The 15,384-nt window shown below is 48.0% G+C and overlaps 3 protein-coding genes across 11 annotated transcripts; 2 read left to right on the top strand and 1 right to left on the bottom strand.

Moving 5' to 3' along the window:
* Positions 1-274: 274 nt before the first annotated feature.
* On the bottom strand, positions 275-3,740 carry LOC109758159 (probable serine/threonine-protein kinase PBL16). Its single transcript, XM_020317010.4, has 6 exons — positions 2,737-3,740; positions 1,999-2,318; positions 1,766-1,901; positions 1,364-1,500; positions 1,031-1,154; positions 275-939 (listed from the first exon to the last, which is right to left on the bottom strand). Exons 1-6 carry the CDS (start codon positions 2,801-2,803, stop codon positions 551-553), a joined length of 1,173 nt encoding a protein of 390 aa, XP_020172599.1. The 5' UTR covers positions 2,804-3,740; the 3' UTR covers positions 275-550.
* LOC109758158 (subtilisin-like protease SBT3.18) lies at positions 3,709-11,981 on the top strand. 9 transcript variants are annotated; one of them, XM_040387438.3, is made up of 11 exons: positions 3,709-5,836; positions 5,904-5,992; positions 7,184-7,418; positions 8,246-8,337; positions 8,744-8,841; positions 8,968-9,132; positions 9,475-10,148; positions 10,260-10,327; positions 10,400-10,645; positions 10,727-10,844; positions 10,926-11,981. In XM_040387438.3, exons 2-11 carry the CDS (start codon positions 5,946-5,948, stop codon positions 11,757-11,759), a joined length of 2,577 nt encoding a protein of 858 aa, XP_040243372.1. In that variant the 5' UTR covers positions 3,709-5,836; positions 5,904-5,945; the 3' UTR covers positions 11,760-11,981. The 9 variants fall into 9 exon arrangements, with proteins under 9 accessions (XP_040243372.1, XP_073352995.1, XP_073352996.1 ...); XM_073496894.1 differs by having other exon boundaries at positions 4,005-5,827; XM_073496895.1 differs by having other exon boundaries at positions 5,663-5,836; positions 7,187-7,418.
* Positions 11,982-12,373: 392 nt separating this feature from the next.
* LOC109758155 (uncharacterized) lies at positions 12,374-13,758 on the top strand. Its single transcript, XM_020317006.4, has 2 exons — positions 12,374-12,610; positions 12,819-13,758. Exons 1-2 carry the CDS (start codon positions 12,504-12,506, stop codon positions 13,639-13,641), a joined length of 930 nt encoding a protein of 309 aa, XP_020172595.3. The 5' UTR covers positions 12,374-12,503; the 3' UTR covers positions 13,642-13,758.
* Positions 13,759-15,384: the final 1,626 nt, after the last annotated feature.

The raw sequence follows: 15,384 nt of genomic DNA, 5'->3' as shown, positions 1-15,384 counted from the left end.
TGAATTAAAAAATGTTCTTGATTTTAGAAATATTCTAAATTTTGTAAAACTGTTCATGAATTTGAGAAATGTTTACGAGTTTAAAAAAATGTTCATGATTTCAAAAATTGTTCATAATTTGACGAAATTGAGAGTGATAGTGTATCTCGGTGCAATAAAATGTGGTCATTGCCATTGGAGATTATGAGTTTTTTTTCCGGTTACAATGCATGGACCCTTTTGCTAATAAAGATAGAAAATCCTGTAATGTACTCTTTCAGTATCCGTAAACTAATATAAGACGTTTTAGGCCACTAATATTAATTTACAGAGGAAGTATTATATTTCTCTGTCTCTAAATTCTTAGGCCCATTTTGATCCGCGAGAGTCTCTCGATTCTGCAAGTTGTGAAATTCCCGAAGAATTCGTGGGAAGCAGAGAGAGAAAGACCCTTTGCATAGTGTGCAGACCAAGAGAGCACTGTCACTAGCTGTGTAGCTGCTACAATACAATTCGCACAAGCATCAGTATATGCAGAAAAGAACGTACACGTCCGCATACATATGTCTGATCACCGAACACCCACGCCGTCGCTGCCACCGGAGTCGTTGGCCGGGCTCACCTCCACCACCAGCTCCGGCTGCGGCTGCGGCTGCTGCTGCAGGGGCTCGAGGGTGGCGACGATGTCACGCATGAGCGGCCTGGCCTTGGGGTTGCGGCTGAGGCAGTGGTAGGCGAGCATGGCCGTCTTGTGCACGGCCTTCACGGGGTAGTCGTCGGCGGCGAGCCTGGGGTCGACGATGCCCAGCACCTTCTTCCTGTGCGCCAGCAGCGGGAAGGCCCAGTCCGTCAGCGTCTGCTCCCTCACCGGTCTCGACCTGTCCAGCGACTTGCGCCCCGTCAGCAGCTCCAGCAGCACCACCCCGTAGCTGTACACGTCGCTCATCGCCGTCAGGTGCCCTGCAAGACACAACAGCACAACAGTTCAAAATTCAGATACCAAATTCCCATCGCTCTGCTCAAGTTCAGTGACATGATGATGGCTACCTACCTGTCATGATGTACTCCGGGGCGGCGTAGCCGTAGGTGCCCATGATGCGGGTCGAGACGTGCGACTTGTCGCCGACCGGCCCATCCTTCGCCAGCCCGAAGTCAGAGAGCTTCGCGTTGTACTCCTGATGATGAACGTTGCCGGAGGAATTCAGAGAAGAGAAATGCAAGCAAGAAGTATTATTTTCATACAACCGGTCATGCAAAATGAAAGGTGTTCATTCTATTTGCTGAACCATTTATGTGAACGATTCTACTGTTTTTCATGTATAAGGAGTTCTGAATTTATGCGAATGGAAGCAAACATCAAAGCGATCCAACGCGGTTCGTATACCTCGTCGAGCAATATGTTGGATGTCTTGAAGTCCCTGTAAATGACAGGCTTCTCAGCTTCGTGCAGGAAGGCAAGACCCCTTGCAGCACCCAGTGCGATCTTCATTCTGGTGGACCATGGCAGTGGCAGCATTACCCCTGCATTAGTAAATCACAAGTATTTGAACAAATCTACATAATGTAGCGTGTGATACCATATGAACAAAAAGTTTGACTAAACTTTAAAAAAATCAGTGAGGAAATACATCGAAATTGCAAAATTTCATTGCACATTTTAGGCAGTTAACAAATTTGGTTCCAAATCCACATAATTGAATGATAAAATGGTTCATGTGAATGAAACCGGTTGGCGTCATAATCAAGAGATAATTTCTAGCAAAACAAGAAACAATAGGTGCCTTACTCGAAAACAGATGCGATTCCACACTCCCTAGGGGCATCAACTCGTAAACGAGAACCCGGTGATCGTCTTCGCAACAATAACCGACCAACTTCACAAGATTTGGGTGTGAGAGCTGCCCAAGGAAAATGACCTCAGCCTGAAAACATAAATGCACAAAAAATCAACTTCATGTGCAACAAACAGCAAACCAGAGCATACCCAAAATACATATATCACTGAGAAATGGTAATCACCAGCCACTCCCTGTGGCCTTGGAAGCTGTTGTCTCCATCATGGACCTTGACCGCAACTCGCAGCGGCTCCTCAATTGCTAACCCCTCGCGAAGATCATTGGTGACGCACCCTTTGTAGACCCTGCCAAAGCCACCTCCCCCTAGCACAGAGTCCTGCCTGAAGTTCTTGGTGATTCTCTTGAGCTCCTCGAACGTGAATGCTATCAGAGGATTCTTCCGAGCCGAATCGTTGCGCAGCGCCTCCACCTCATGTGGGTTGGACGGAAGCAGGCTATCGTCCTTCTCGGTTCTCTCTGACGGGCTCTGCAATTTTGGAGATTCTGCAACAGATAAAAGGGAAAGTCATGTCATGTAGTATGTCACAAGATTTCAACTGGGAAATTCAGAAGTTCCAAGAACAACTTGCAAATGGTTCAGACTTCAGAATACTTTGGACAGATCACTGAAGTTCAATATCACTGATTTGGTTGAATGAAAACAAGTTGAAAAATACATGATGAATCGAGTGGATCAGACTGAAACCTATTAGTATTGGAAATTGGAGCATGAAGGTATGCAATTTTTGGATTGAGAATTAATTGCTCGGAGATGCCATCGAATTGTTATTAAAAGGTAATAAAGAATCAGTATATACCTAGAAAGCAAACAACATCGGGGGATCAAAAAAATAACAGAAAGTATTGTAGTACTTCGTATTTCACATAAGCCATACCAGGAAGGGAAGAATATGAGTAGTACCTGACTTTGTTGCATTGGAAGAAACCCTGTTGAAGTACGGACTCCCTTTAAACCAGCAGTTACCCATGACAACACAAAATTCCCAAGGAACAAGATGAACCTCTCACTATGTCTCACCAAGAACAAGAAACCTAATCTTCTTCTGAAACCAGGCCAGACAAGGAACAAGCAAGGGGAGAGAAGGTGCAGATTTCTATCCCCTGAAAGCTACGCAGAATGAGGAACCTCAGAGGAAGGCCTCAAGTGGAGCACATCCCCATCTCTATTTATCGCACGTTTCAATCAAAAGGGGGGAAAAAGAAGAAAGATACTACTGAGCAGTTCAATTCCGGCAGGCGGTTTCGCTTTCATCCATCCTTTACACCAACGCCATCTCATCTAAGAAGGGCATGGAAGATTTCCCCTCCCCTCCCCTCCCCTCCCCTGGATTTATCATGTCCCCCCCTCCTTCACGAAGTATTTCCGGGGGATTTTTCATTTTCGATGATGTGTCGGGGAGAAGAAAAGTGTGGTGGAAAATGGAGCGATGAGGCGGAGCGGGGCGCACTCGAGTTGGAGTGTAGTGGTGGCTGGATTCCATCTTCCTCTGTCTGTCTGTCTGTCTGTCTGTCTTTGACCTCGATCACGATCAGTTGCGTTGCGCTCACTCCTCTCTCTCCCCAGACTGCTTTCTCCGTGGAGGACTCGCGAGGAGTGCACTCATCTCATCTGGACCGCCAGGGATCGACGGCGGTGGGACGGAATGATGGCGGGTTTCTTGGTGGAGACCCCCAATTTTTTTCCTTTTCCTTGTCGCGTTTGCCACCTTTCCACCGTGATGTGATCATTGGCCTCCGGGCCAGGGCGAGTGCGTGCGCGTCCGCGTCGCGGCGCCCGCGGTCTTTGCCATCCCGGCGACTTCTCCCCTACCCTTGCGGTGGTGGGAGCTTCGGAAGCGTCGCTTTTTCCCCTTTCTTGGTGGTGAGAGAGAGAGGGAGATATCGGATATTACCTGGACCAGTGGCAGGCTTCCAAGTCCGGCATCCAACTGACATATCTTCTTCCTCCTCAACCCTCATCTTTATAAGGTCAAACAAAAATTCCCCTTTGTCTAAGTGAATTTTAGGGCGTGTCGCCATCTCCATCCTCTCTCTGATCACCCGGCCAATCGCCATGCTCAGGTCAGGCTGATCTCCTATTCCTAATTTGAGATCGGTCAAGGTGTCTGTCCCCTTGGGGTTCAGCGGCACGACGTGCATTTCTTGTTTCCATTGGATGGAAACAGCTTCTCACTGGTTGAGGGGACAGTTGTGCCGGCGTGATTGGATAATCGGAACTTACTCGCTGGATCGCTGTGGGCTCTCTGCTCGACAAGGACCGCCATGCGCCCACCAAGTGTTCGACTGAATGCCTACGAGACTTTTGGCGGTGGCTATGCACACTGTGGGTGTGCTACACTTCTGTTTCCCTGCCCATTTTGTGCCTGTGCCAACTAGCTCATCTTTTAGTGGGGGAGTAGCCTTTATGTCACCAGTAGAATGTTCGCACGAATTTAATTCTGATCCTCAAGGGGAAAAGAATATACTAAATCCCAAGGGCTTGGTTAACGGATGCCTCACCAACTTAACTTTTAGATTAACTGGAAATTTGTTTAACTGAGCTCAAGTGCTGGAGGACTTTATAAGTTGGATCCCTTTACACTAGCATCTTCATAGTAACGCGTAAAGGTAACTGGCTCCACTTGGTCTTCCTTAATTGTCTGATCCTAGAAAGCCCTAAAGGTAGCCTAATTTGTTGGTGACACCAGAAAAGATCATTTCTAGATTCTCCTACGATGCTCCTTGCAAGGTAGTGCGTGCTTGTTAACTTGTTATCTGGGAATTCAACAACCTATTCAGTTTCCTAGTTGTCTAGTGTTAGTTCTAAGGGCACTGTATTTTTCTATGGATTGAAACCTACATGCTACAGTAGCCTCATGCATGCTTTGATCATTGTTCTCCCTTTTCTGCTTCTTAACTTCTTGTGGTTGCGCGTGATCATTCTCATTCAGTACAGGTCGTCTCACTTCTCACTGACTAAATATATTTTCTTTAATTTGTTTGAAGATCTGTTGACATTTTAGTCCATATTGGCTTCTAAATACTTTTTGAAGGAAATTTGCTCAACTTCTTTTATTTTTATGCAGAATGATTTGCTTTCAGCATATAGAACTCATAATATTCTCATTCGATTTTCCTCTATGATTGCCTGCATAGGTTTTAATAAGTCCGGCATAAGACTTCTGGAGTTAAAATCTACTGTAGCATTATAGGACCAAATGTTGCCAACGCCAAGAACATGCTCAACTTAACAGAAAAAATGAAGCTCCGTGCATATCCATTCTTTGTAATATACAAAATGCATCTTGCAACATCGTCATTTAGGCTAGTTGATAAGCCTGAATTCAAAAGCTGGACGGCTTTGGTAGCTGTCTACCTATGCTGGCACATCGACAGGTCCAAAGGCTGAGTTCAGTTGAACAGATTAGGACTTATGGAGTATGGACATCTCAGCCTCTCACCCTCTCCTAGGAAAACATAGTTGTTCGGGTGCTTCCAGATATTCCAGGTGATCGCTGTAGTTGCTGTGTGGCAGTCTGAGAAAGGCTCCTAAGTTTCCTTGCCTGATGAAGGTTCAGAAGTTCATGAAGGTAAACCCTAGCATGCAACAGGCCTCGCGACAAGGAAATGTGTTTTGGTCATTATCAATTCATTCTCTCTTGTCCTGATTTGTTCCCTCGCCGAGGAAGATATCGATAGCAACAAATTTGCAAAGTTTAAACTGATAGTACACTGTGCAGCCAATTATTGAGGGGAGTCTTAAAATGAGCATTACCCATTATTCTGAAAGAGAACCAACACCAGCGCTAGTCCTCTCAGTTGTGTTGATAACAATTTGACTTGCCCAGATGTCAGGGAACCACTGGCATGAACGTAAATCCAATCCATGTGTAAACCATTCCTTGGGTTGCTGTAACTAGTGCGCCTAAAAGATGGAAGATTGATGGTCGGTGAAGCATGCTGGTAATATTTTTTCTAAAGTGAAGAGATATGATGAATTCTCACTTCAAGGGGTGTGTTTGGTAAGCTTCATTATGTTAGAAATGATCGGTTTCCTTACCTGCAATGATGTTATTATTTTCCTTGTAGGTATGCTGTTATTTTTGCATCACTGAAGACTAGAGTACACTTATGTCTACAGGGTTGCGGTTCGAGATATCCATCATGCTTCCAAACAGGTTCTTGTTCTCTCCTTTTGTAATACCAGCCTCCTTTTGTAACCATAACAGCACATACAAGGATATCTCTATCTGCCCCATAAACAGTTAAAAAGCTGCATATCAAGGTTGGCTCTACAACTACAAGCGTGCTTGTTGTCTGTATGCAAGCTGCAATACAAACTCCAGATAATAGGATTACCACGTCTATGCGTTCTAGATCTAACATAGCCTGCCTTTTACCAGTTTGAAGCATATGAGATATATTGGTTGATTAAGAGCAAGTGGTTGAATGCATGTAAAGCGGAGCGTTAGGGATTGAAACTTATTTAATTAGGCATGGTCCATACAGATTAAGAGTTAATTAGTTGTTTCTGCAAAGAGTGAGTGCTCAATATCATCATTGTTCAGCAAATGCATTATGCTTGCACGCAGTCCTTAATCAACTACTCCCACCGATCCAAAATAAGTGTCGTGGTTTTAGTTCGAACTAAAACCACGACACGTATTTTGGATCGGTGGGAGTAATATATCTCATTTTAGTCGAAACATTATTTTATCTTTTTTTGTTTTACCATAGAAGGTTGCAGGAGCTAGAAAGATTTCTCGGCTTTAGCTCAGGGGAGCAATTGCTAGTTATTATTGTTTTCCTTTAAACACTTTACAAGTGGTTGAACTAAAACTGCTGCTGCTGCCTTGGCGCAGTGGTAAAGCTGCTGCCTTGTGACCATGAGGTCACGGGTTCAAGTCCTGGAAACAGCCTCTTGCAGAAATGTAGGGAAAGGCTGCGTACAATAGACCCAAAGTGGTCGGACCCTTCCCCAGACCCTGCGCAAGCGGGAGCTACATGCACTGGGGCTGCCCTTTACTTTACAAGTGGTTGAATGCATGAGATATATTGTTTGATTAAGAATAAGTGATTGAATGCATGTAAAGCGGAGCATTAGGGACGGAAACTTATTTAATTGAGCATGGTCCATACAAATTAAGAGTTAGTTAGTTGTTTCTGCAAAGAGTGAGTGCTCAATATCACCATTGTTCAGCAAATGCATTATGCTTGCATGCAGTCCTTAATCAACTACTCCCTCCGATCCAAAATAAGTGTCGTGGTTTTAGTTCGAACTAAAACCACGACACTTATTTTGGATCGGTGGGAGTAATATATCTCATTTTAGTCGAAACATTATTTTATCTTTTTTTATTTTACCATAGAAGGTTGCAGGAGCTAGAAAGATTTCCCGGCTTTAGCTCAGGGGAGCAACAGCTATTTAGAGCCTGGTCGGAGTCACTCCAGCTCCTAAAAATACGAGGAGTTGCGGAGCATCCGTTCCCAGCTCCGTGCTTTTTAACTCCAGCTTCGGGAGCGGAGTGGTGGAGTGGCGGGTCTCCGAACAGGGTCTTATTATTGATTTTCTTCAAACACTTTGCAAGTTCTCACAGACTCAAGGTACTATGCTATAACCTGGCTACTAATGGTGGGGCAGAAGGTTTGTCTTGTCATTAAACTAGATCTTGAAATCCTAATGATTTGAGCACACATGTTACCTTCATAACTCCAGGCACTTGCCTATTTGGTTGAACTCTAGAACTTAGATCTTAGCCTTTTGGCACTTATTTAAGTTGATCCGTTGATGTTAGCCTTTGGAGAATCCCAAAAGCTACAACATGTTAAATATGTCTGTAGCTGATAGCTGTCTCGTTGCCTCTTCTGTCTAGGAACTAAAAAAACACTACTAGAACAGATGATTAACACACGAGGGCAAGAGGTTTAGGTTGGAGTTAACAAACTTTAGGTCTGTTATCCTGTACTCTCTTCAGCAGCTAGACACTGTACTTAACTCGATAGGCTTAATCATCGCACCCTCCATCTATGGACTAGATCACTAGATGAACAAGGTAAGGTGGAATGATGCAGCCATGGAGGGCTGTCCGGGCCATTGTAGCTTCGCAAGGCTTGTCTTGCAAGCACCCTACGGCATGGCACGGACGCTTTCCCCCGCAGAATCATATCTTGTGTCCTTTTGTCTGTCTATGGTGTCTATATATATATATGTCTCTGCCACTCCACCAGTGCCATTGTGTAAAGGGCAATGGCTGCTTTGCTGCTTCTGCTCCTTGTTTCCTCGCTCTCATTTGCTGCCATTGATCCTGTTCAGTGCACTGCAGCATCCCATTCACATGTAGTGTTTTTTGTGCAGATTTTCACTCATCTTTTACCTGTTTGTCAGATCAGATGTTCACTTCATGTCTGCTCTCTCTTCTGTTGCATCGCAGGTTCACATTGTGTACTTGGGCCACAACAACGGTCTGACTCCTTCGCTGACCACACAGTTTCATCTCCAACTTCTGTCAAGAGTCTTTGCAGAGTAATACATACTATCTTACTTTTTGAGCTAAATTTAAAGGGGACAATAAAAGACTATTGAATTTCTAGAAGTTGACGAAAGAAACGATGAAGTGCAGAAGCACAGCACCATCTAATGCATCTATAACATGAATTCATCTGAGTTATTTCAAGTAGTACTACGACTATCGAGTAAACAACATAAAGTTAAAATACCGGAGTTAAAATTTAGGTAATTGTTTCGTTTGTACTCCTTATGCCATAGTAGAAACTTCCATTAATTCTGTTTCTCAGTTTATCTGATCTGTATTGCATGCTTAACTTGAAGCAATTCAACCATTTTTTTTGAGAATTAGGAGATGTTTGTTTCATTTGGCAAGAAAAAATGTGGCTAAAATGACACTTACAGAATGCTCACAATATTGCAGGCCGGAGGAAGCAAGACAAGCTATTCTGTATAGCTACAGCTATGGTTTCTCTGGTTTTTCGGCAGTGCTCAATTCAACGCAAGCCACCACATTGTCGGGTAACAGTTATACTCAACACGATGGTCCCTGTTGTCCGAAAACATACCTATATCTGTATATACCTAGTTTTGTGCACTGGATTATTGCCATAAACTGACAAGGAACCCCATGATCATTATATTCAGAAACAGAAGAGGTCATATCAGTATTCAGGAGCAGGATGCTGCAGCTCCATACAACAAGGAGCTGGGATTTCATGGGCCTCAGCCTGCATTCTCAGATGGAGCAGCCATCCTCCCAAATGCATTTGAAGTACGGAGACGACGTAATTGTCGGTATCCTCGACACGGGTACTTGTCCTCTAACTATTTCACATCCTGGCAAATCCTGCTGCACTGTCCTGTACTTGCTTGTAGCTTCTCTGGCTTCACACATGACATGATCTTGTAGCCTGAAAGGGACATATAGCTACAAAATTATCTAAAACATACAGGCATGGCACTGCAAGGGAAATGACATGAACAACCATGAAAGTGGAAGATACTATAATCATTTCTTGAATGCAGGCATGCGATGCCAAGATCTGAACTTAACAATTTTGTAGCGGCACTGCACTCATACTCATTCCTGTTAGTGGTTACAGTGCTGTGGTCCTCGGCATTTCAGTGTGTGTCTGCCTCTGTCCTCAGCAGGTGTGTGGCCTGAATCCGAGAGCTTCAGAGATGACCCCCACCTAGGCCCCGTGCCGTCGTCATGGCGCGGCACGTGCGTGGGAGGCCAGCAGTTCGACCCGGCCACCGCGTGCAACCGCAAGCTCATCGGCGCGCGCTACTACCTCGCCGGCTTCGAAGCTGAGACCGGCCTGCTGAACACCAGCGGCGGCGCGGAATACCGATCGGCTCGGGACCGTGTGGGCCACGGCACGCACACGGCGTCCACGGCCGTGGGCGCCGTGTCCCCCAACGCGAGCTACTTCGGCGGGCTGGGCCGCGGCGCGGCGCGCGGGGGTGCGCCCAGGGCGCGGCTGGCGGTGTACAAGGTGTGCTGGTTCAAGGACCTGACGGGCCGGTGCAACGACGCCGACATCCTGGCGGCGTTCGACGACGCGCTGCACGATGGCGTGCACGTCATCTCGGCATCCCTCGGGTCCCCGCCGCCGCTGTCGCCGCTGTTCGCGACGAGCACCGAGGTCGGGTCGTTCCACGCCATGCAGCTCGGGGTGTCGACGGTGTTCTCCGCGGGCAACGACGGGCCCGACGCGGCCATGGTGCAGAACGTGTCGCCGTGGGGTGTCACCGTCGCCGCCAGCACCATCGACCGGAGGTTCCCGACGGTGATCGCGCTCGGGAACAATGCCTCCTTCGTGGTGAGTTCTTGGTCCTACTAGTGGCCGACTATGCATGCATCTGTGGACTGTGGTGCACGCAAGAAACTGGGATACAGTGTACTTCTCATTTTTCTTTGGTAATTTACACAGGGAGAGGGCTTCATTGTGAAGGACATGAAAACGCCTTTAGTAGAGAGCACTAGCGTCTTTGCCGATGGGTAATCTCTCTCACACACAATGCCTACTGAGTATCATCTGTTTTGACTGACCGATCTGCGTTGATCCCGAAGGACCTGCTCCTTGGACCAGCTGGTGAACCGCACGGCGGCGTCCGGGAAGATCGTCCTGTGCTTCTCCACGATGGGAATGGTGTCCGGTGAGGGCGCGGCACTGGCGGTGTATGCCGGCGGTGGCTCCGGCGTGATCTTCGCCGACTCCAGCTCCCGGCGGTCCAACCAGGACAACTTCCTGCCCACCGTCCACGTCAACCTGCGCCAGGGCACCCACATCCTCAACTACATCCAGAGCCGTTCAAGGTAACCAATCAACCACCTACCGCCGTTGGATGCGCGCACGCGCTCTTCTCTGACAGCGCATCCATCGTCTGCCACGTGCAGGCAACGGCCGACCGTGCACGTCTCGGCGAGCAGGACCGTCGTCGGCAGCACGCCGGCGCCGGCCATCGCCTACTTCTCCTCCAGAGGGCCGAGCTCCATTTCTCCAAACATTCTCAAGGTAGAGGAAACGATCACCTGAGCTTGGCATGACGAAGAGCACATATATATGGACTGAACCGACCTGTTGCTGAACTCGCAGCCTGACGTCACCGCGCCCGGGGTGAACATCCTGGCGGCGTGGCCGCCCAAGTCGTCGCCGACGATGCTTCCTCTGGACAAGCGCTCGACGGAGTGGAACTTCGACACGGGCACGTCCATGTCGTGCCCCCATGTCACCGGCATCGTCGCCATCCTCAGGTCCGTGCACCCGACCTGGTCGCCGGCCGCAGTCAAGTCCGCCCTCATGACCACGGCGTACGTGCACGACGACACGTCCGACGCCATGCTGGCCGGTGGCACGCAGAAGGCCGCGGACGCCTTCGACACCGGGGCGGGGCACGTGGACCCGCTGCCGGCGCTGGACCCGGGGCTGGTGTACGACGCGGACGCGCGCGACCACGTGCGCTTCCTCTGCGGCCTCGGCTACACGGAGGCCCAGGTGCGGCAGATGGTGCTCCCCTCCCCGGCGCTCGACACCAGCTGCGCCGGCGGCGCCATTGGCGATGCCGACCTCAACTACCCGGCCATCGTGCTCCCGGAGCTGCGGGTTGTGGTGACCGTGAAGCGTACGGTGACGAACGTGGGCCTCCAGAGGGAAACCGTGTACCACGCTACCGTCATTAGCCCACAGGGCACGCACGTCGAGGTGTGGCCGCCGGCGCTGGCGTTCTCCCCGCGCTGCGCCAGGGCCGAGTACTACGTCACCGTCACACCCGCTAAGCTCTCGCGCGGCCGGTACGACTTCGGCGAGATCGTGTGGTCCGACGGCTACCACCGTGTCCGCACGCCGCTGGTCGTCAGGGTCACCAACCTGCCGGACGCTGGCGTCGGCGCTCAGCCCACGAATCAGCACCGTGATACCACTGAGTACTGACCCACAAGCTACCTAGTTACGGTTATCTAGAACTTGGCGGTGCACGGCTTCCGGGCTTCAGGCCAGGACTTCTCGTGTGGATTTGTGTAACGTTTTCGATTTCACTCGTTGGGACAACACAGTAGGTGTCACTGGTCATGTTAAAGGAGCATACGTACATTGTGGGTGCGGCAAATTTAAGAGTGATACTAGTGGCATATGCAGCCTCAGAGTTTGATGGTTCATATTTCACCTTCACCTCTTGAACACTTGAGATGCCTTGTCCTGACCAGCTGGGCGATGCTGGGCAGTGGAAGAGAGCCAGTGGGGAGTGTGACTGACCAGTTGCATTTGCAGTCATCTCTTCAGACCACTGGGTGGAAACACGGGAGTACAATACTTGGAAGCTATAAATAGCTCATGTGAAGTGAAATCTGTAAATGGCTTTTGGTTATACCTCCACCTCTAAGATGCACCACATCTTCCTGGCTCACCATAAAATCCGTTCCAGCTATATGCCGGAACTTTCTACTCCACTCACGAGTACATGCACGGCGACCACACCCCCGGTGCCCTTGGGACCAATATAGTTAACCGGGTATCACTCTAGTCCATATACAACCATTGGAGGAACTGCACATCTTGATGAAAGATAGCCAAATATAGGAGGGAAGATCGTTCTATATAAATGTGTCCCAACGTCCTAGAGTGAACCCTCCAGTTCGTAAAAAGAGGAGAGGTAAATCACACAGAGAACCATCAGCAATGGCGAAGATTTCTAGTAGCACCGTTGTTCTCCTGGTGTTTCTCGTCTCGTCGTGGGGGGCATTGCCGGTGCTGTCCCGTGGAGGCCTGGAGGATGGAGGAGGCGGGTAAGATGATACTCCATCTACAAGCATTCTAGCCATGTCACCACAACATAAGTCCGCGATTAACTTATTCCCACATATATAGCATGGTGTGTAAGCGGGTCTTTTTATAATGTTTAACCGTCACCCTTTCACACTCATGCATGTGTAGCTAATAGTTCTTGTAGGAGTATATGTTGTTCCTGATGTTTGTTACTATTTTTCATATTAGGCCAAACGGTGGTATCGGTGCTAATGTTGGGCTTCAAAAGTCTGTCGGTGCTAATATTGGTGTTGGTGCGAATGGAGGCGCTGGTGCTGGTGCTGGTGCTGGCATTGGAGCAAATGTAGGTGTTGGAGCAAATGTAGGTGCCAATGCTGGTCTTGGTGCCGGTGCAAATGGAAATGGTGGTGCTGGTCTTGGTGTCGGTGCACATAAATCTATTGGTGCTAATGTTGGTGTTGGTGCGAATGGAGGCGCTGGTGCTGGTGCTGGTGCTGGCATTGGAGCAAATGTAGGTGTTGGAGCAAATGTAGGTGCCAATGCTGGTCTTGGTGCCGGTGCAAATGGAAATGGTGGTGCTGGTCTTGGTGTCGGTGCACATAAATCTATTGGTGCTAATGTTGGTGTTGGTGCGAATGGAGGCGCTGGTGCTGGTGTTGGTGCTGGCCTTGGAGCAAACGTAGGTATTGGAGCAAATGTAGGTGCCAATGCTGGTCTTGGTGGCGGTGCTGGTGCTGGTGCTGGTGCTGGTGCGAATGGGGGCGCTAACATTGGAGCTGGCATTGGAGCAAATGTAGGTGCCAATGCCGGTCTTGGTGTCGGTGCACATAAAGGTATTGGTGCTGGTGCTGGTCTTGGAGCAAATGTAGGTATTGGAGCAAATGTAGGTGCCAATGCTGGTCTTGGTGGCGGTGCAAACGGTGGTGCTGGTGTTGGTGCGAATGGAGGCGCTAACGTTGGAGTTGGCATTGGAGCAAATGTAGGTGCCAATGCCGGTCTTGGTGTCGGTGCACATAAAGGTATTGGTGTTGGTGGTGGTGTTGGCAAATGAAGGAAGCCGAAAACAAATAAGTCAACTAAAGGTGGTGTCGATTCTAGCTACGAAGAGAAGGAAACCGAAGCAAGTCAATCAACTAAAGATGAGACGGGTTTTGACTACATTTCAAAGAACAAGGAACTTTAGAGAGCCATTACAGGATTTAGCATGATATGCTTACAATATTTACTCATTATCATTTTTTTACTATGTTATATTTTTCCCAAGATTCTACATTATATATACTAGCAAAGCGTCATGCTGAGTCATGCCTCACATTGGAGGGTGCAAATATCCTACCAATTAGAAATATGTCCTAGAGACGAGATTATATAATGTTGTATGCATGAGTTATGAAATGTTCCTTCAATAATATTTTTATATTGACGGGCAAGTATTTGACTTGTTTTGTGAAACTCTATGCTTCCGACACACATGCATGATGGTGTATCAATACATTAAGGGTGTGTTTGGTAGCCTGCAGGGAGGGTGCACGAGCCCAAAAGTTCTCCATCGAACACAGTCTCGGCACATCATGTCCCAACAGATACATCACTACCAAACAACTACACATGCATGTACCCAACGTGTCTAGACTTAGCATGTCTCAAAGGGAAACAACTATGCTAGGGTGGGAACAGCTACCAAACGCACCCTAAGGGATCACAAGGGTGCACCCATCTCTGAAAGCAAAGGGGCACTGACACATTTCCACAGAACAAGCAAGGCATGTACATTAAGAACAGTAAAACTGCACCTAATCCCCGCTCTCTCATGAGGTGTTTCTGGCCATTTGATTTCGTCCATTAAACGTTTCTCACCGTCCGATCTAAAGTAAGCGCAATGTTTGTCGCAAACTAGGCCTGATGTCGCGGAGCAGTGTAACACCCCAATAATCAAGCTATAATGATCTTCCCCTAATATGCCATGTCATCATATTTTCTCATACTTAAAATGCAATTAAATAATTAATTCATCTCCAATTTAAATTCTTAATAGAAGTGCATAAAATATTTTTTCATATATTAAAATAAAATTGTTCATAATTTTGCAAATACTCACTAAGTAATTTTCATCAATAATCCACTATCATTTGAACAATTAAAATGGCCTTAGCCTATTTAAAACTAAGCCATCAACAATTGACAATTTCAATTTAATTAAATAATTAAGCCTTTCAAAATAATTTGGGACTTACCAGGCTAGCTCAAAACCTTGCCTACTATTTATATGCCAAAGTTCATTTGCAAGTAAATTCGTTTAGTATAGAAAAGAATTGCAAAACGGAAAAGAAGTAAAGGTAACAAAAGAAGAGGGAAATACACATTGTTCACTTTGGCCCGTTTAATAACAGTGCGGCCCAGCCCACCTGGGTCATCCCCATCCTCCCGCTACAAGGGAGGCAGGGAGACCGTGGCGAACATCCAGCCGCCGTGGCCATGGATGGCCACCACGTGCCCCCCTCGGCCCTACAAGGACGCCCCCGCAAAACCCTAGACCGCCCTCCGTCATTTCCCCCTTGTTTCCCCATCGCCCCCTCCCTCTTCTACTCGATTTCGAGCTCGAGAGCCCCGCGGTGACCATGCTCATCACCGTCGTTGCCGCGGCCACCGTCGTCTCCATCGCTCAGGAGTACGTCTAGGAGGTCCACGACGGTCACCTTCATCCTTCCCGGGCGTTGATTCAAGCCGGGGTGCCGTGAAGCCGGCGTCCTCGCCGTCTTCTTCATCCGGCCGTCACCACCACGCCATCACTGTT

Source organism: Aegilops tauschii, chromosome 4 (genome assembly GCF_002575655.3).
Source record: "Aegilops tauschii subsp. strangulata cultivar AL8/78 chromosome 4, Aet v6.0, whole genome shotgun sequence".
NCBI lineage: Eukaryota > Viridiplantae > Streptophyta > Magnoliopsida > Poales > Poaceae > Aegilops > Aegilops tauschii.
This window is presented reverse-complemented; position numbering and strand designations above follow the sequence as displayed.

Excerpts from the sequence above, each read along its gene's own strand:
- LOC109758159 (XM_020317010.4), bottom strand. The coding sequence starts at position 2,803 with ATGGGTAACTGCTGGTTTAAAGGGAGTCCGTACTTCAACAGGGTTTCT. Across the intron at positions 1,902-1,998 it reads AAGGCCACAGGGAGTGGCTG|GCTGAGGTCATTTTCCTTGG; the intron begins GTGATTACCATT and ends TTATGTTTTCAG. Across the intron at positions 940-1,030 it reads CCCGGAGTACATCATGACAG|GGCACCTGACGGCGATGAGC; the intron begins GTAGGTAGCCAT and ends TGTGTCTTGCAG.
- LOC109758158 (XM_045227948.2), top strand. The coding sequence starts at position 5,946 with ATGTCTACAGGGTTGCGGTTCGAGATATCCATCATGCTTCCAAACAG. Across the intron at positions 7,419-8,245 it reads CAAGTTCTCACAGACTCAAG|GTTCACATTGTGTACTTGGG; the intron begins GTACTATGCTAT and ends GTTGCATCGCAG. Across the intron at positions 10,149-10,259 it reads GGAACAATGCCTCCTTCGTG|GGAGAGGGCTTCATTGTGAA; the intron begins GTGAGTTCTTGG and ends TAATTTACACAG.
- LOC109758155 (XM_020317006.4), top strand. The coding sequence starts at position 12,504 with ATGGCGAAGATTTCTAGTAGCACCGTTGTTCTCCTGGTGTTTCTCGTC. Across the intron at positions 12,611-12,818 it reads CTGGAGGATGGAGGAGGCGG|GCCAAACGGTGGTATCGGTG; the intron begins GTAAGATGATAC and ends TTTTCATATTAG.